The following is a 17,306-nucleotide window of genomic DNA, read 5'->3' as shown; positions in this document are numbered from 1 at the left end:
TTAAATTAATTTTTGAATGCCATGATAGAGGTGGACTCAAAAGACCAACAGATGCCATGCACTTGACTACGATTCATCTTTATCAAATATTAACGATTTTTTTAAAATAAATTCTATAAAAACCCATTATTTACATTTAAGAATTTAAGACACGAATTTATTTGCTGTTACCGCAAATATTTTAATTAAAAAAGAACATTTGTCTTGGATAATGACAGCAAAATATAAAATAATCCCAAATTTAATCACTTTTTAGATCAAATATCTTGTACAATATGTATAATATTTGTGTGTCATTTTGAGAAAAAGAAAGAATTTATTAGATTAAAGTAAGTTTGTTAAATTGACTAAAAAGATTCGATCATTAAATGATAAATTTTGATTGAGTTCCTATTTATAAATAAATAAATATGCCAAGTAAAGTTGTAAAATTTTTTTTTTGATTTTTTCTACAAGTTTCATACAAATCATACAATTTCATTAATCATGTAGCTATTATAAATATTCACATAACATAACATAATATTGGTTAATAGTTATCTTCTCCGATTGATTTGAAGAAATGGTGAGCTAATTTGTTGATTATAGAAATATTCAGAAGTTGATGATTGAATCATATCCATATTTAATTAATCTCTAGGGTTCTAAAATTGAAAGAGTTTTTATAAGATTAATTTAGTATCATACTAAAAGTTAGACAGTACCACATTCCTTGACATTGTCATAGATAAATAATCATAATCTGGACCCAGCTCAAACATAATCCAATAGCCTTTGAAAGTTAAACATTATGGCGTTGATGTTAATCTGTCTCTGTTAATTATTATATTTAATAAGCAATTATAATTATGATAATAATTGAAAAAGGACCTACGGAGGAAAATTGATGCCTTGTCGATTTTGTAAGTTTGTCCACTGTCAAAGAAAAGAACGCTTTATAATTGTAATGGTAGGTTCATTTCAACAGTGAGGGACATTTGATTATATTAATAAAACAAAAGTGTTTTGAGGAAGAAAGATCCCCCTCGTCAAGTAGGGGGGTGGAAACATTATGTATTAGGATGAAAAGTAAAATGAAAAGAATTAACAAAAATATTGGAAAAATGGACACACATATTTTAAAAAAAGTTCATATTTATCATAAAAATTCAATTAATGAAATATTTCCACAGCTATAACTTATACGAGGGACGATGATGCTTTCTAAAAATATTTACAATATGCTTTAAATTTTTTAGGTGACGTTCTGATTCAAATAGTATGAACCTCACTATGTAGAAAGCAAAGACCCATAACTTTCCAAAGGCTCTTGGTATTTTGATACAAAAAGAAACGTATTTTTGCTGTGACATCTATTAGAATATCTCTAAAATCTTCTAATCTGATCGGCTCTCTCTGAGGCTTCTATTTGAACTGATGTTGATCCAATATGCAGCCTGTGAGCTTGGCCGAGGATAAACAGGCTGAATCTATTGATGAAATCAACATCAGTTGTATGGTATTTAGAGACTCCAAGGGCTCTCAAGTAGGATAAAAAGTTATCCAGGCAATCTTGGTTCAACCTGGATGAAAGGAAGTACTTTATGTATAACAGAGGTTTTCCTCAAGTTCTCAAATAATTGTTCCAAAGACGAAATAGAAGTCAAAATCCCACGCTGGAAAGCAATAAAATTAGTTCATTTGCCGATTCCCCTGGGTTTCTTGGTTATTTCCCGCATCATTTTTAGAGATTATTTATGTAATTTAAAGGTTAGCCAAATCCAGAAAACATTATTTTTTTTTCGAAAGGCATTTTACTATTGAAGATATTGAACCTGGAATAGTCAGTTTTAATAAAATCAGCTTGAACTTTCTTTTTGGGAAATAGATATTGAAGTGCAGAGGCAATAGTATGGCTCAATAGTTGTGTGGTCAAATAAACGCGTTGTCTTTTATTTCTATGAAACTCTAAGTCAGGGGTTACCAAACTGATTTTTACTGCGGGCCCGATGAATGGAAGAATGACGAGCTCTGGCCATATAATCATTCAGTTTTGTAACTTGTCACGGTGACAGATTAATTTCCATCAAACTCTCTCGTCAAGAAGCTTATTTGAGTTTCTAAACCAGATTCTCAGAGTGTAACGATCCAGAAAACTTTTGCTTGATGTTTAGCTTCATTGGGACGACAAAGATTGGTCTCTTTCAAAACGGCAACACTTTTTCTACATATTATACAACCTGCTTTCTGGTCCTTTGTTTGTAGAAAGAATTACTTTACTCCTCACTCTTCATTGCAAACGCGACACTCGGTGCCCACTTGACTTTTTTTTCTAGCCATAATGAAGAGTGAAGGAAACGGGATCTGAAAATGAAAGAACGAAAAAAATACATAATTGTAGGATACCCAAACGGAGATGTAGAAAATGGATGTATCTCCTGTTGGTGCTACATGTGCACTGAATATATATTTTTAAAAAGGCCTAGAACATGACAAAGTTACCCTATAGTTATTTATAAGATAATAGCATAAAATACACTACAACATTAGTCAATGTAAGGCACATAGCAATCAAAATCTTCTGGGTTTTCCAACAAATATTCAAATTTAAATTTCATCAAAAGTTTTCGTGTTCTATACGTTTGATAAAGTATATTCAAGTAGTGTCGGCGGTGCCAGATGAACTGACGTCAAGGTTCGGATCTGACCCACGGGCTATACTTTGGTGACCCCTGCTCTACATGAACTTTAGCAATCTTTTGTACCATTTTGAATTAGTCGTGATTTTTTGACATCAATGCGAGAAAATCATTCCACGTTAATGTAGATCCGTCTGGTAAGGAGTACCCTTTATCGAGAAGATGGTTTGGCAAGAGTTTGATAAGATGAGGCATATCCTAAAATACGTCAATCTTTTTCAACGTGTTCTATGGATTCCAAAAATAAGGAGATTCTTCAACCTTCAGTGATTCCCAATGTTTTGTTTAATAACACGAAGGAAGGCCACGATGAAAATGCCCCTTTTCTCTATTTCTCTAATAATGTCAAAATGGTTTTCAATAGTCATGACTCTATCAAAATCGAAGTAAACTGGCATCTTCCAAGAATCCCTAAGACCACGAATCATTGCAACCTGAACCTTTTTGTTTGGACCAAACACTTGATTAAAGGAACAGGAATAGACATATCTACGTTTTTACTCCATTTCATCAAAGGGCAAAACTCCAAGAGAACTTAATTAATGATCCATTTGAGAAATATCTAGGAGGGAAAACAAATAAAAAACATGAATTAATGTACTTTTATTTTTAGGTACCATCCATTAGTTTGGACAAAATAACCAAAAGTTTGTGTTGGATCCCAGGACCATATTTAAATTTTGCAATCCATTTCCGGAAGGTAGATAGAGCTATCGAGGGATAGAGAAAGTTCTTTTGAAGATATTTGTAGGCATTCCCTACAGTCATAGATCTCAAACTCAGAGACCTCTAAATATCTTCTTCAGTACAGCTTTTTGGCCTTGGATACACATTATCGCTCATAAGTAAATTGACTTGACATGAAGAAAATCGATGATGTAATTTATTCCTCAAGGCTTCATATTCGACTTTTTTTAGGGATTTTCTTAGCCAAGCTGATTTTTTGAAGAGAAAGGGACTTTTTTTCAAGTCTATTAATTTTCAAAAGGGGTCTTTTCTTCTCTTAATTTGATAAAAATCCTATATCTCCATTTAACTCCATAATTTTAAAGGAACAACACAAAAAAATCTTCTTTTTTTTTTATATTTAGCAAATTTTCAAATCAAAATTCTTCTATGAGACCTTTTCTACAATAACTTTAGAACCAATTGAGACACATAACTAAAATTAGTATACTTTAGTAGGTAAAAACGGTACTATAAATATATTTTAGTTAAAAAGAGTCAAAGGTCACACAAAAAACTAAAAACAAAATCAACATTGCAAACTTTTTTACTCTTAACACAGCAGAAATGATTGTTAATTTTTAGAGGAAATGATTACTGATAGTAGAGCTCTACCAAGTGCCCATTCAAGTTTTACTTTTTTTGACAGATATTATTGTAAGTAAAATGTGTTTTTAGATACTTTTCTTCATCAATTTCCACCTTAGCAAAGAATCTTATTGAAATAATAATTAGACTTTGCATTGTGAGTAATCGCTCAATCCCTCAAAAAATTGCTCACTTTGACCTTTTTGAAAAGGTTGCTCCTTTTTCTTAACAAGTAGGAAATAAATAGCGAAAATTTGGATTCTACTTAGATTACAAAACAGCTTTTGGTGATTCTTTGATTATATGCTTCGGGGTGAAAGTTGACCTGCAATGACCTTTCTTCATTAAGCTCTTTTTTTTATAGGTAAATCTATGTATATGAAGCAATGAGGGTTAAGATTACATGATGGAATAAATACTATTGCCCAAAATTTCCAAATCCTGACCGTTCATTTATGAAATAGATTGAACTATAATCATTGGTGGTGATGGCAAGATGCACCCGTCTAACAGGACTCCTGAAAATCTCACAAACTTCATTCTACAAATATGGACGTTGAACGGTCTGTTTAAAACTACCAGTACTGATTGCAGCCAATAATTAACAAAATAAAATATGTTTAAAGTCTTTGTCAATATAATATAACGAAACTTATCAATAATTCACGAGAAATATAAAACAACACTAATTACTTTACATTACCCTTATACAACTGTATTTTTCGTTAAAGTATAGTTGCTCAATTTCGATATTTTGGTTGTCATTTTTAAAAATGTTATCTCTTTTTATTTTGCAAATTTTGTCCAAAAAATTGCTCAAAATTCCAATTCTAGTAAACCTGAAACTTTAATCTCAAAGAATAATTTCTTTCAAAGGATATTGTAAATATATTTTTTTTATTAATAAATAAAATTATTATTATCATCAGAACTTAAACATTATTGAAATTATTAGTCTTCAAGTTTTCTATTCCATCGTCCACCCATGACTCCGGACTAGGTGGGAAGTCCCCATTATCCGGATAAATATCAGAGTCATTCGCAGAGTCTAAGAGAATAAAGATAAATTAATAAATAATTTAATTTGCGTTTGGAATATAACAAATCTTTTAGTTCAAACAAAAAAAGACGAAAACTATTTTTACTCGACATGTAAATAATCCCTGTGTTCCCTGAATCAGATAACTTAGTGTTTGGACCAAAGTAGGCTCCTGAAATACTGTGTTCTTCACTTGAAGTAAACTCAGGTAGGACATCATGGCCAGGCTCTAAAACAATATTACATCCACTTGCGAAGCTGTCGTTACTATCCATGTTATATCCTTTAGAAAAATATTAAAGATTCAAATACAATTCAATCCTTGACGTCTTCATCCAATAGATACTACTACAGCATGGATGAAGATGTGCAACGGCGTACGTGTCGTACAGGAATTTTACATGTGCAAGAAAAACATTTGAACTTTTTTTAAAGAGAGAAAAAGAGGTGTTGTAGCAAAGTACCTTGATTATAGTCTAAATCCAGTTCGGAGTCCCTATCACTGTCTCTTTTGTCAAGAGGAGGCGAACTGGACGGCTTTAAACCTTGGAAGTATTGTCCCCAGCGAGCTCTTCCCGCATCCTTTTTCAAACGTTTTTCCTTTGCTCGTCTGTTTAAAAGATAAAATGATCTATATTAATTAAACAAAGTTTATCCGTATGTATTAACTAATTTTGAAATTAAAAAAATCCAGTCATTTTGATCAAAGATTTACAAATTAGTTGTATTAATGAGCCATTGCAGGCGTGTGTATGTAGCATCGAGCATATAAATAAGGGAGCATTGTATATTGTGCTCCCTGATGTATATCATATTCATATTTTTGATCTGAGAAATAACAATTATGTCAATTTAATGAAATTTTGGAGGGGTTTCATGTAGCATTGAGCGTGTGTAGCTTAGGCTCAGCTAGGTAGCGCTCTAGAGCCTTAAATACTCCCTGCTCATTAGTAGAGCTGACATTTTTGTAAATAAAAAAGACTGCAAAGAGAGGGGGGGGGAAGCAAAACATATAATACTACCGAATTAAGACCCTTGTTGTTAATATCGGCTGCCTGTTATATGATTTTGGGGGAGAAAAATGAATTACTGCTTATAAAGAGGAGACCCCTTCTACATTTAAAATGGAATTAAATTTGTATTTAAATTCATCTTCATTTTTTTATTATGCATTTTTAAATCAATTTACACCAATAAAAGGCGAGAATGCTTCTTTTAGAGGGAGATGTAAAGACACCCACGACTTATTAAAAAAAATGAACAAAAAAGAAGAAAGAGCACACGCATCAACCGTTTTTCCTTTTTTAATTTCGAAACTTAGCTTTTCTTTTACAAAAAATGACAACTCTGCTCATAAGTAATAACGTTTTATTATTTATTTTTTCTCTCAAACTCTTATTATTATTTATTCATTCTGGAGGAGAGAACATCTAAGTATGGAGTAACTACGACGTAGGTTACTAATGAAAAACGTTGAGTAACACTAAGGATTTCTTGGCTAGTTATTTTCTACATTTTTAGACAACATTTGTCTGTTCAACGACATGTAATAACTCAGGACAATGCCGAATACTACAACTGGTTTAATATAATATTCCAAATGTATTCATGTCAAAAAAGGATGTTAAAGCAGAGATAATAGTTATATAAAAGAGGGTTGTAAATCTTAAGCATTTACTACCGTTCAATTTTTTTAAATTAGTTTGCAATCTAATCAAGTTTTTTTATTTATTTACACTGACTTTATCATTATTCTTTAATTTTTGAGGATAGAACATCTAAGTTTAAAATAAACAGAAGGAGTTTGAGCCTGAGTGAAATATTTTTACTTTTTTATTAAATTAAATTTGCGCCCTATCTTTTTTCAAATGACCTTTTAAAAAATATATAAAAATATTAATTCTAACCAGTCTCTTTAGGAAACATTATTTCATTTGCACAACTATTTTTAGAAAAGGACAATCCTTTGTAAATAAATTGTCTCCATATTTCATTTAATTATTTCTTTTGATATAAGTTTGTGGTGTTTTTTGGACCCTGGCTAGTCACAAATCACAGCTACTCATCTTCATCTAGAATATGCTCTTCAAAGGTGTATTGAAATCTTTAATCAAACCCCAGCTTTCACGTGGATATTGTAGGATTTGTAGGGAAAAAATTAATATTCCTACCTATTTTGAAACCAGACTTGAACTACCCTCATGTCCAATCCCGTATCCTGAGCTAACTGTTCCCGAATATGCCGTGCAGGCTTTGGAGAGTTTTTGTATGCCTCTTTGAGGACTTCCATTTGTCGAGCCGTGATGGTAGTTCGAGGTCGTTTATTTCCATCCACACTATCTATAACGTATTGAATTATAAACATTTATCTGATTCAATGAGTACTTACTTCTTGCAGATTCATAATCGTATTTACAGAGTAATTTCTTGTCCTCCATCAAGTAGTACTCGTCACCCGTGTCGAGCTTCTTGCAACAGATTGTACATATAAAGCATTCTAAATGATAAACAAAATCCTGTGCTCTTCTTATCACATCAGAGGGGGGAATACCAGTTCCACATTGTCCACATTTGGGACCGTATTTCCTACTTGATCAAAGGAACATATATGTACAATATACACCTGTCACACCGCAAGTAGTAAAAGCCTATAAAATCTCACCTGAAGAAATCATCTTTACAGAAGACATCATTGTTTTTTAGGAAGCACTTCTCTTTGAGTTGAATTCCGCATTGATTACAGCGAAGACACTTTGAATGCCAATTTTTATCGAGAATTTTTAGAATGAATTTGTCGAGGATTAAGAGTCCGCAGCCGGCACATTTTGGTATACTTGCTATAAGGATTTAAAAAGAAGAATTATCATCTTTTTTGTTCTAATTTAGAATAAATAAACAATTTGCACTATAATTATAGGAGAGTCCATCTTGGGTTCTCAAAGTTGATATCCTTACTATTTTAATAACATTTGATAAAACTCAATCAAAGGGCTTTATGAATAAAGAAAATTATATATAAGTATATCCATTCTAATACAGGAGGTCCCCCCATAACGCGGTTTCAAACACCGCTGATTTTGCATAACGCGGTGTTTCTGACTCTCCGTATTGTGCCCTATATTCCCCTCATATAGCATTTTTTTTATATTATGATGATACATTTAAAAAATATATATGTATATATTGAGAGTTTTTTTAAGGTATGGGTGATTGATTCCAAAATGGACCAAAAAAATCCAAAAAACGAATGAATGTACTAACAGAAAAAGAGAGAACGTATATTCAATATAAAGTAAAAAAAGGAGGAAGAGGCTGAGCAAGTATTTTTCTTTATTATGTTATCTATCAACAAGTTTTACAAAATTCTGGAGTGAATTAAAGCATTCATAAAATAATTCGTAGTAAAAATATATTACGTATATAATATGTATAAAATAATATTATTTTTCAGGGAATTATCCTCTCTTTCACCTTATTTACAAAGTAATTTACGCCAAAAATCCTCTTGATCCATTGAATTGATTAATTACCTTAGTCAACGACGTTGAACGGAAGTTATAATATTACCTTTGTTTGTTAGTCTGTTTGTAAGCAAAATTACGTAAAAAGTCACAGACTGTTTTTAATCAAACTTTGTAGAAAGGTTATATCTGTTAACATTAAGATACCATTAAATTTTATAAGGTCAAGGCAACACAAAACGTTAAAAACGCATAACCGAGCAACAAATTTAAATACATAATTCTACCGAGTGTCCATTCTAGTTATAAAGTAAGTGTAGATGAAATATTTTACCTTGATTACAAATCACATGAAACATGACAAAAACACAATTTGGGATTTGTAATATGGGCTTAAGATGTTTTTGTTTTTTTTGCTAAATATATATTTTAGATTTTTTTTCAAAAAAACACCACTGTCCTTCCTATTGATGTACTTTGATGTCAACTCTCATAAAGAGGTCTTCCAAAGACCCAAAACAATTATGTAAGCTAACTAAACCTCATTCAGAAGTTGAAAAATATTTGGACCGAATGAAGGCATTTTTTATCTAAAACAAAACAATGGAGATCTCGCAGTAGCTTAGCATGTAGCATCGAGCGTGTATACAGAGTGCACAGTATATATATATATATATACGTGTGTACAGTATATATTCTGCCCCAAAATATGTCATAAGCATATTTTGATCGAAGAAAAAACAATGTAGTCGTATTAAGGAAATCTTGCAGCAGGGTTTTTATAGAGCATCGAAAGTTTATAGAGTCTATACACTGTATACCACTAGTGACCCTAATGTACACTTGCAAGAAAAAGTTTGGGGGGAAAAAATATTTTTTTGCCATGTTCATCTATTTTTATGACTTTATCCATATTTTTTAGGTTTACCAGGTGAAAATTATTAAGAAAAAAATAGATCCATCAAATATTTTATTAAATTATTACTCTGTAAAAATCCAGCTGTATTTTTTATATATAATGTTTCTCTCTGGTAAGTATGAGAGTATGGTTCATTCCTTCAGAATGTTTATCATTCTATCCTAAAGACTCAAGCCATTCCTTCCGAAGAGATATTAATTGGAAGGAAGTTTATTTTTCAACAATATAACGACCCAAAATATACATCCAAGCTCTGCAAAGAAGCCCCTCACATCTTATCTATTATGCAATGGCCAGCTCAATCTCCTGCTTTGAAAAATAGAGCTATTGTGGGAACATCTAGACGGAAAAGTTTCAGGAAAAGTGCCCCACAAGTAAGAAACGAGTTGTGCAACATTTTAAAGAATGCTTGGACACCTGCCTATCTTGAAAAACTAACATAAAGAATGTCAAAAGTCTGTAAAGCAGTTATAGTGGCACAGGGGGATTTTTTGATGAAGCTATTCAACCTTAATTTTTCTTCATTTTAATAGCTTAATTACCTTATGATAGTCATAGGTAGTTAAAAAATATGTGAAATTCCATTTTTGTTGTCAAACTTTTTCTTGCCAGTGTATATCATATACATATTTTTGATCTAAAAAATAACAACGTAGTCGTATTCATGAAATCTCTGAGGCGTTTTCCATTTAAGATAGAGTATATATACAAGGAGTACGGTTTTTTTATTAGTGAGCGCTCGTGAGACTAAAGCCCTCCCAGGCTCATTAGTCATACCATCACATTAAAAAAAAATTCTCAAACTCTTATAATTATTCCTTCATTCTTTGAGGAGAGAACAGCTATTGCAGTGAGAAACTACGTGGTAGTGTGCTCATAAAAAACGAAGGGTAACACAGTTATCTTCTACATTATTTAAGAAAAATTTGTCTTTTAGCCACCACCTAACTACTCCAAGTAATTCCATGTACTACTGCAAGATAATAAAACAGCGTGTGGCCCATTGAAATCTGAACACTTATTAATTAATGAAGGTTTAGTGTTGGAAATTAATTCATATTTCGATATACTAAATCATGAGTAATTAGTTAGCAGGAAAAATACATTTGAGATCTCTGCCTTACGTACAAATGATCGAAGAATTTCTATTCATGCACTCCAAGGAGTTGGGCATCTCCGGGACTCCCGTCTACGCCGTCAGCAAGTCAAAAAGATGTGTAAGCTGTCATTAAATGGATGTCATTTAAAATCCATCCCATTGGATTTTTTATCTGAGTCATACCTACTAGTTTCATCTCCTTCGCAAAGGAAGAAGAAAAGAGTTAAAGAAAACAGCCCAGGGTAATCCCCTTAAGTCCATGAGTGTCCATGCAAGATATTTCGGGATTTCATACAAAAAATGCCACAAAAATGGGAGGAATTACTTTTGTGAGGATGGAGAGACTACTTTTGACAACAGCAATCAAAGAACCCCATCTCATGTGTTTTTTTTATACTTTTGGCCCCCTACAGCCCTAATGACAACCCCCTCGGCAATAAATTTTGGGTATATGTCGAGAAGAATGCCTACACTATCCTTCATCCAAACACAAGGCCCTCAAAGCCACTGTCAGCCAGTACTGAGACACCATGACAGAAGGCTAAATCTGCAGCGGGTGCCAGGCCTTCCGCTACCACCTGGAAGCCGTCATTGTCACTAAGGGCGGCTACATTAATTATTAAGACAAATACGACTCATATCGTATTTATTGTATTAATTTTGTTCAAATTGAATTGTTAATTAATAAAGTATAACTCTATGAAGTTTAAAATTGAAAGTTTTCAGATTTTAATGGACCACTCGGTATCAATCATGTATAGAATATCCACTGATTCATTAATATGCTCATCCCAAGTACAATAAATCCTTCATTTAAAATGATTCATTTCATTCTAGGGTTACAACTTGTACACAACATTTACATTGCAAAGAAGATTAAACTAGTAGGTATGACTCAGCGAAGAAATCCAATGGGATGATTTTAAATGAAATTCCCTCTATTTAATGACAGCTTACACATCTCCTGTAAAATAATAATAATAATATCTACAATAAGTAATTGTCAATACGAAGACGGAGGGAGTAAAAACATTGAACATTTGCATAACCAACAGAAAACGAAGTCCATCTGTTGAGAGTTTCTTATTTGAAAAGTTATTTTCCTTTCTATTACGGGTATTCGCTCCTCTCTCTCCCAGTCTCTATCTCTTCCTTTGTTATGTTTATCCAACCAAACCTTCTGGTTTATTTTTCTTTTCTTTTATGTTCCCTACTCCACCCTCTGTTCACAATTAAATAATATATCTAAGTAATCCATTTCACTGTCGATTGTACATATAACTAAGGGACATGTACATCAATATACTAGATACTATTAACAGGGATTCTGCCTCATATTTATCGTATTAAAAAAGTTGTATAATCGAAGAGGGATGGATCGATTTAACTAGATATACAAGACCTAAAATATAATCCTATTGATTACCTTATTATTATTATTGCTATACAAAATACTTCTTTTGCAAATTATTCATGAAACCTTTCAAACATGGAACAAATTAGAAGCTCTTTAAGTGAGTGATTGGCAAAAATCCCTTTATTGTTGTAGTGCATATTTTCGGATTTATATCTAATGTATAGAGCATTTATACGTGACGTCTTTATTATTGATGTAGCCCATTATGTAAGGTAGCTATATACCTATAAGGTGTGTCGATAAGAGATGTCTTTGCTTTTGTTGACTGGGTATTTTGATGACGTCACAAAGGAACCAATTTAGGAGTAAATTCGATAAAATAGAAGTGTATTTTATAGTATTATAATATTTTATTTTCTCATCCGAAAATACTAATAGTTTAAATTTTTAACCTCCGACGATTAGTGTTCTAAAATTACTTTAAAAAGAATAAAATTAAAGTTGTTTTTAATGAAAAATAGCTCAGAACATAAATATACAAATGGTGCACATTTGATGGATTTGTACAGGTTCCCACGGCACAAATACGCATAGTATCTCTAGAACAAGACATAATTCATGGAATGATATGAGTTAACTCTAGTCAGTAACACTGAACTTGGCTCCCTTGAGTCGTCATCAAAAAAGTTGTCAACAAACGTCCACCAGACAACGTTGCAAGTTTCTTATCGACACACCTTATATATAGTCATCTTGTCATTTTGGGAGACTAAATAGCCACGTTTAATAACAATGGAAACCCTTTTTCTATTAATATTAAGGAAAATAGTAAACTATTGAATGTCATAGTAAAACATACAATTGAAAAGACTTGAATCGTAATATCTATCAAAAATCATTACCCTTAAGCCTAGTTTAATAAATATATCAGAGCCTAATATGTCATTATTCATTGAGCCTTTTCATGTGACGTCAGGATTCTTGATGTTGGCCATTTTTAGAGCCAAAAAATCAAGTTTTATATTAATAAAATCCCCTTTTCCATTAATATTAAGGGGAGTAGTGAACTATTGGATGTTAAAATGGATAGGTCCTTGTCGTTTTTTATGATGACTGCAGTAGCTGAAATGACGTAGTTACTGACTATGTCCTTTCAGCTGTTCAACATAACCTCTTTCAAAGAGACAAGTTACCTCTGAAATTTAATTGTGTGGCTAGAACTTTTTATTATACGTTCTAGCTATCTTTTTTTGTATGATTCAATCCTAGTTATGAGTCCTAGGATCGATCCAACACTAATCAGAGCCTAAAATGTAATTGTTTATAGGGCATTTTCCCGTGACTCAGTATTGTTGATGTAGGACATTTTGGGAGACTAAAAAAACAAGTTTAACTACAATGAAAACTCTGTTTTCATTAATAAAAAGGAAACTAGTGAAATATTGGATGTCAAAATGGGACCAACAAATTTAAGGACTTAAACTCCATCAAAATCTATCCCTCTATTGCCTAATTTTATTACATGTCATAGCCTAAAATGTGTTACAAATATGTTATTACATCGTTTTGCAATCTTATTTCCATATTGTAGATTAAAATCAATTACTACAATGACTAAGATATTTTTCTCTAATTATACCTCTTTTCTCGTCCCAAATTGATCAACAAAAAAGTAAAAATCTAGCCATTTTTAGGGATTTTTGTACATTTTATAAACTAAAAATATCTACTCTGAACGCCCAAAATGGCCTCTACTTCAATTATAATACAATTTATGCCGTCAATGAAAATGATCTATAGTGACTTTTTAAGTCCAGCCCGCCTTGTCTGCAGATGTACGGCGCCAGCATCGTGTCAAAACTCAATGGGGGTTTAAACAAGTATGTACTATGACTCAAAACATTTTGAAATGTGCCAAATCTGAGCTGCAAGGAAAGTTTATAGCATAAGAGAATAATCCTTTGGATTAATATGAATTTTTTGACAGTTTAAAATTTGAGATCCTTTCCGGTTTTGATTGGATAGAGGGCGCTCTAATAGCTATTCTTGTATATCAAACAGTCCCTATTGAGAAGGATCAGAGACAAAAAAGTATACTTAAGAAGACAAAACTCAGAACGCCGTTACTTTTTTTGTATTTTGCAACCTTTAACCAATTCTTCTCAACAATGTAATCAATTTTCAACAATTCTTGGCCATCATTCACAGCTTAGCAAATACTTTAACCAATTGACGTTCAGAATAGGGATAAAAGGAAAATAAACAGAAACATTGACAGCCTACTACAAAATCCAGTTTGCATTTTTGTGTTAGTGAGCCACCCACCTATATCATAACTGGATGTAGAACCTATTGAATTAAAAGGAAAAAAAGGGCAACTCGTCTTTCAGCTGTTGACTACTAGATAAATACTACTACTACTTGGGTTTTTTATTACAAAGATGTTACATTACAAATGTCAGCTGACGGTTGACTCCCCTTTTCTTGGCCTATTGAGTATCCAGTTATTATATAGGTCGATGCAGTGAGCAGGGCATTACCTCACATTTAAAAAAACATCACATTGAATTTTTTGTCAGCTGTCGATTTTTCAGCTTTTTTCCACCTTGTCAGTATTTTGAACTTTGATTGGTTGAATTCAAAAGAGTTATATAATTTAACTTTGAAAAACCCCCCAACGGGGGTTATTAGTTGGATGATCACTTAGTTTCTTGCCACTATCACACGGAAGACTTAATTTCTCACTAAACATAATAAATGGCGAAGAGTGCCGTCTCGGCCTATGCTGCCATGACTTTAGGAGAGTTTAGTTCTGGTCAAGAAAAAATAAAGATATGTTATAACAATGATTCATATGACTTGTATTGATGAACAGGGGATTTGAGCCCCTCCCCCCTCTCCGCCAGTCCCTCAAAATGTTTCCCATATAAATACCAGTATATAATAATCCAATTACTATAAGTAAATATATGACGGTGTTGATAAGTTTTGGGGCTAGGCACCCCAAATGATGAAAGCTACAGACGCCCCTGGTGATAAGTATCACAATTACGATTTGATAATGATTCATATTTGCTTTATTATGAAGTTACAACTTGTGGAGTTTAATGTATTAATATGTTAACTGTTGAATTAACGTTTAACCTTCCTTTGAGGCCCTAGGTTCTGCAGTGACTCATTTTTGATTTCAAATGTTAATGGTTTCTTCTTCATTAGTGATATTTAATTCTCTTTTATTGATATCTTGATTAGTTTGATGTAGAACTAAAATCTATATGACATATCAAAGTTAAAATTACTTTGACAAAAAAAGTAATACTCACGTCTCATTTGTGACCCAAATCCATCATATAAATGATGGAAAAAATGGCACTATAAGCTTGACATATCTGTCTTGTACAATGAATTTGTTCTTTTGTTCCTGACCAACAAACAGTTGAATGCTTTAAAAAAATCATTATACATTTGATGTTATAATAATTATGGGAAAAATTTGTTAGCTTTCATATTCATTGAAAGAAACGTACGCTCCAAGACAAAGTATCTGCCAATGGCGACACAAAATGAATCTTACAGCTATCTTAGCAAAAATAAAATTGAGGTAATCAAACACCCTCAACGTAATTTGTGTTACCAAAAAGTCAACAAATGAGGAAGGTTAAGAAATCACAAAGAACTAAAGTCGTATTCATGGCAATGTTACCCAATTTACACGTAATATTGTTTGAATGTGATCCCACAAATTAGTTCATACACTCCCCAATCGAATTTTTTGGGAAAGTAAAGAGTAGAAATCCTTATATTTATTTAGGATTTATAGTGTTCGAGTCAAGTCTCGAGTCTTTGATTGTGAGATCAAGTTGAGTCACAAGTCCCCACAACATGTGCTCAAGCCCCCAACCTCTGGTACAAATTAACCCACATATTTAAGGGAGTTAGCTCCTAAAGGGCCTTCAAGTATTTCTTAGTGAACTCGAAATAAATATTCTTACCTCCAAGAGACTTGTTTTGTGAAAGTAGAGCAAGCAAAACTTCCGTCGAACCATTCGTATTTGAACCGTTGCTGTCCATTTGAGTTTATTACTTATGAACTTTTTCTCTTTTATATACGTCCGAGGACCGAACACCTCGGGATTCGGAAACTAGTTATATCAATGATAAATCGACGATTTTTATTATATTTTTAAGTAGAACTGTTCACGGAGAAGAACTTAATCCTGGAGTTGGAGCCTTACATACGAACATAAGCACTGTTTTAATGAAATATTTCTCTTTCTTCCTCTCTCATTATTAGTGGGAGGAGAGAACCATTTTATATAATGGTTTATTCCTCATCTGATTGGTTAGTTCCCTCTTTCCCCCTCTGTCCTTTCTACTCCCTCAAGTGGCAAACGGTTCATTGGTTGGTTGGTTGGTAGAAGTCTATAAGGAAGAGGGAGAGAATTATAAAAATGAAGCGGGATCGAGTGGAATAGGATCCGTTCCGATGCTCTCACTAGGCCAAAGATGAATTGATAAGGAGTAACTTTATAAAGTATGGATTCACATGACTTATAGTCCTCATAAACAATCATTTTAATAAGGGTAAGGAACCAAGGCTTTGATAAAGGCAAAACTATCACTAATATTTTTTGTTCGGGGTTTAGTATGACGTATAGAGAACAAAAAAGACTTTCTTAATACTCATTAGTGAGGTTTTTTATCATGTGTTTTCAAGCACCTAGTCCTTACGGAAGTTATGTCTGCTCTTTTGTGCGTAAAAGTGAATGATATATCAAAAAAGATCTAAATGTATGAAATCGATTGAATAGACTTCATGCAAAGTGATAAAAACATAAGAATTTGAAAAATACAGACATGAGTGATTAATTAATTCTGTTAATACTGATTTGACTGATGCTTAAGGATTAATGAAATGTTTTCATTGACAATGCAGATTGCATCATTGGACTAAAGCGATGCCTTTTTGGAGGCTTAAAGTTATATAATTATAATTGTTAATTGAAAAGGACAAATTTTACAAAAAAAAAATTATTTATATAAGAAACTTCATCTATTTGAGCTTGAAGCCCCAAAAGTATCTGAAGCCGTCTCAAATCATTTTATTTATAATTTTTGGGACTAAGCCCCTCAAATGATGAAAACCATCAATGCAATGCCTACTACTAGTTATATTTGAATTCAATCAAATTAATAGGTATTAAAAATCTTATTTTCCTCCAGATGGATTATGGACGAAATAAGGAAAAGAATGAGAGAATAATCTCTGATCCTATCAAACGTAATTTTTCATTTACTATCTAATCTATAATTATAACTTTTAATACATCATGCTTCATATTTATGTTTACACTGAGGATTGTTTTTCAAACTTTTTGTTAAGAACTAGTTTGTGAGAACGTAACTAACTTAGTTGCAAAAAATGACGGCAAATTATTT

General features: G+C 32.3%; 1 protein-coding gene across 4 annotated transcripts; it reads right to left on the bottom strand.

The window, feature by feature from the left end:
• Positions 1-4,883: 4,883 nt before the first annotated feature.
• Positions 4,884-16,422, bottom strand: LOC121124708 (LIM/homeobox protein Lhx3). Of its 4 annotated transcripts, none has more exons than XM_040719888.2 (7): positions 15,860-16,422; positions 7,694-7,868; positions 7,421-7,620; positions 7,203-7,371; positions 5,496-5,641; positions 5,138-5,314; positions 4,920-5,040 (listed from the first exon to the last, which is right to left on the bottom strand). In XM_040719888.2, exons 1-7 carry the CDS (start codon positions 15,936-15,938, stop codon positions 4,925-4,927), a joined length of 1,062 nt encoding a protein of 353 aa, XP_040575822.1. In that variant the 5' UTR covers positions 15,939-16,422; the 3' UTR covers positions 4,920-4,924. The 4 variants fall into 4 exon arrangements, with proteins under 4 accessions (XP_071747230.1, XP_040575824.1, XP_040575822.1 ...); XM_040719889.2 differs by having other exon boundaries at positions 7,421-7,617; XM_071891129.1 differs by lacking the exon at positions 5,138-5,314 and having other exon boundaries at positions 4,884-5,040; positions 7,421-7,617; positions 15,860-16,417.
• Between the last annotated feature and the right edge of the window lie 884 nt (positions 16,423-17,306).

The sequence above is a fragment of the Lepeophtheirus salmonis genome, chromosome 9 (genome assembly GCF_016086655.4).
Source record: "Lepeophtheirus salmonis chromosome 9, UVic_Lsal_1.4, whole genome shotgun sequence".
NCBI classification, from domain to species: domain Eukaryota; kingdom Metazoa; phylum Arthropoda; class Copepoda; order Siphonostomatoida; family Caligidae; genus Lepeophtheirus; species Lepeophtheirus salmonis.
Note: the sequence above shows the minus strand (reverse complement) of the source record. Positions and strands in the feature narration are given on the sequence as shown.

Bases quoted from the DNA above. Each gene is read 5' to 3' on its own strand.
- LOC121124708 (XM_040719888.2), bottom strand. From the start codon at position 15,938: ATGGACAGCAACGGTTCAAATACGAATGGTTCGACGGAAGTTTTGCTT. The intron at 7,621-7,693 runs GTGAGATTTTAT...CCTTTGATCAAG, and splicing joins TGTAAAGATGATTTCTTCAG to TAGGAAATACGGTCCCAAAT. The intron at 5,642-7,202 runs GTAGGAATATTA...TCTTTTAAACAG, and splicing joins CAAGTCTGGTTTCAAAATAG to ACGAGCAAAGGAAAAACGTT.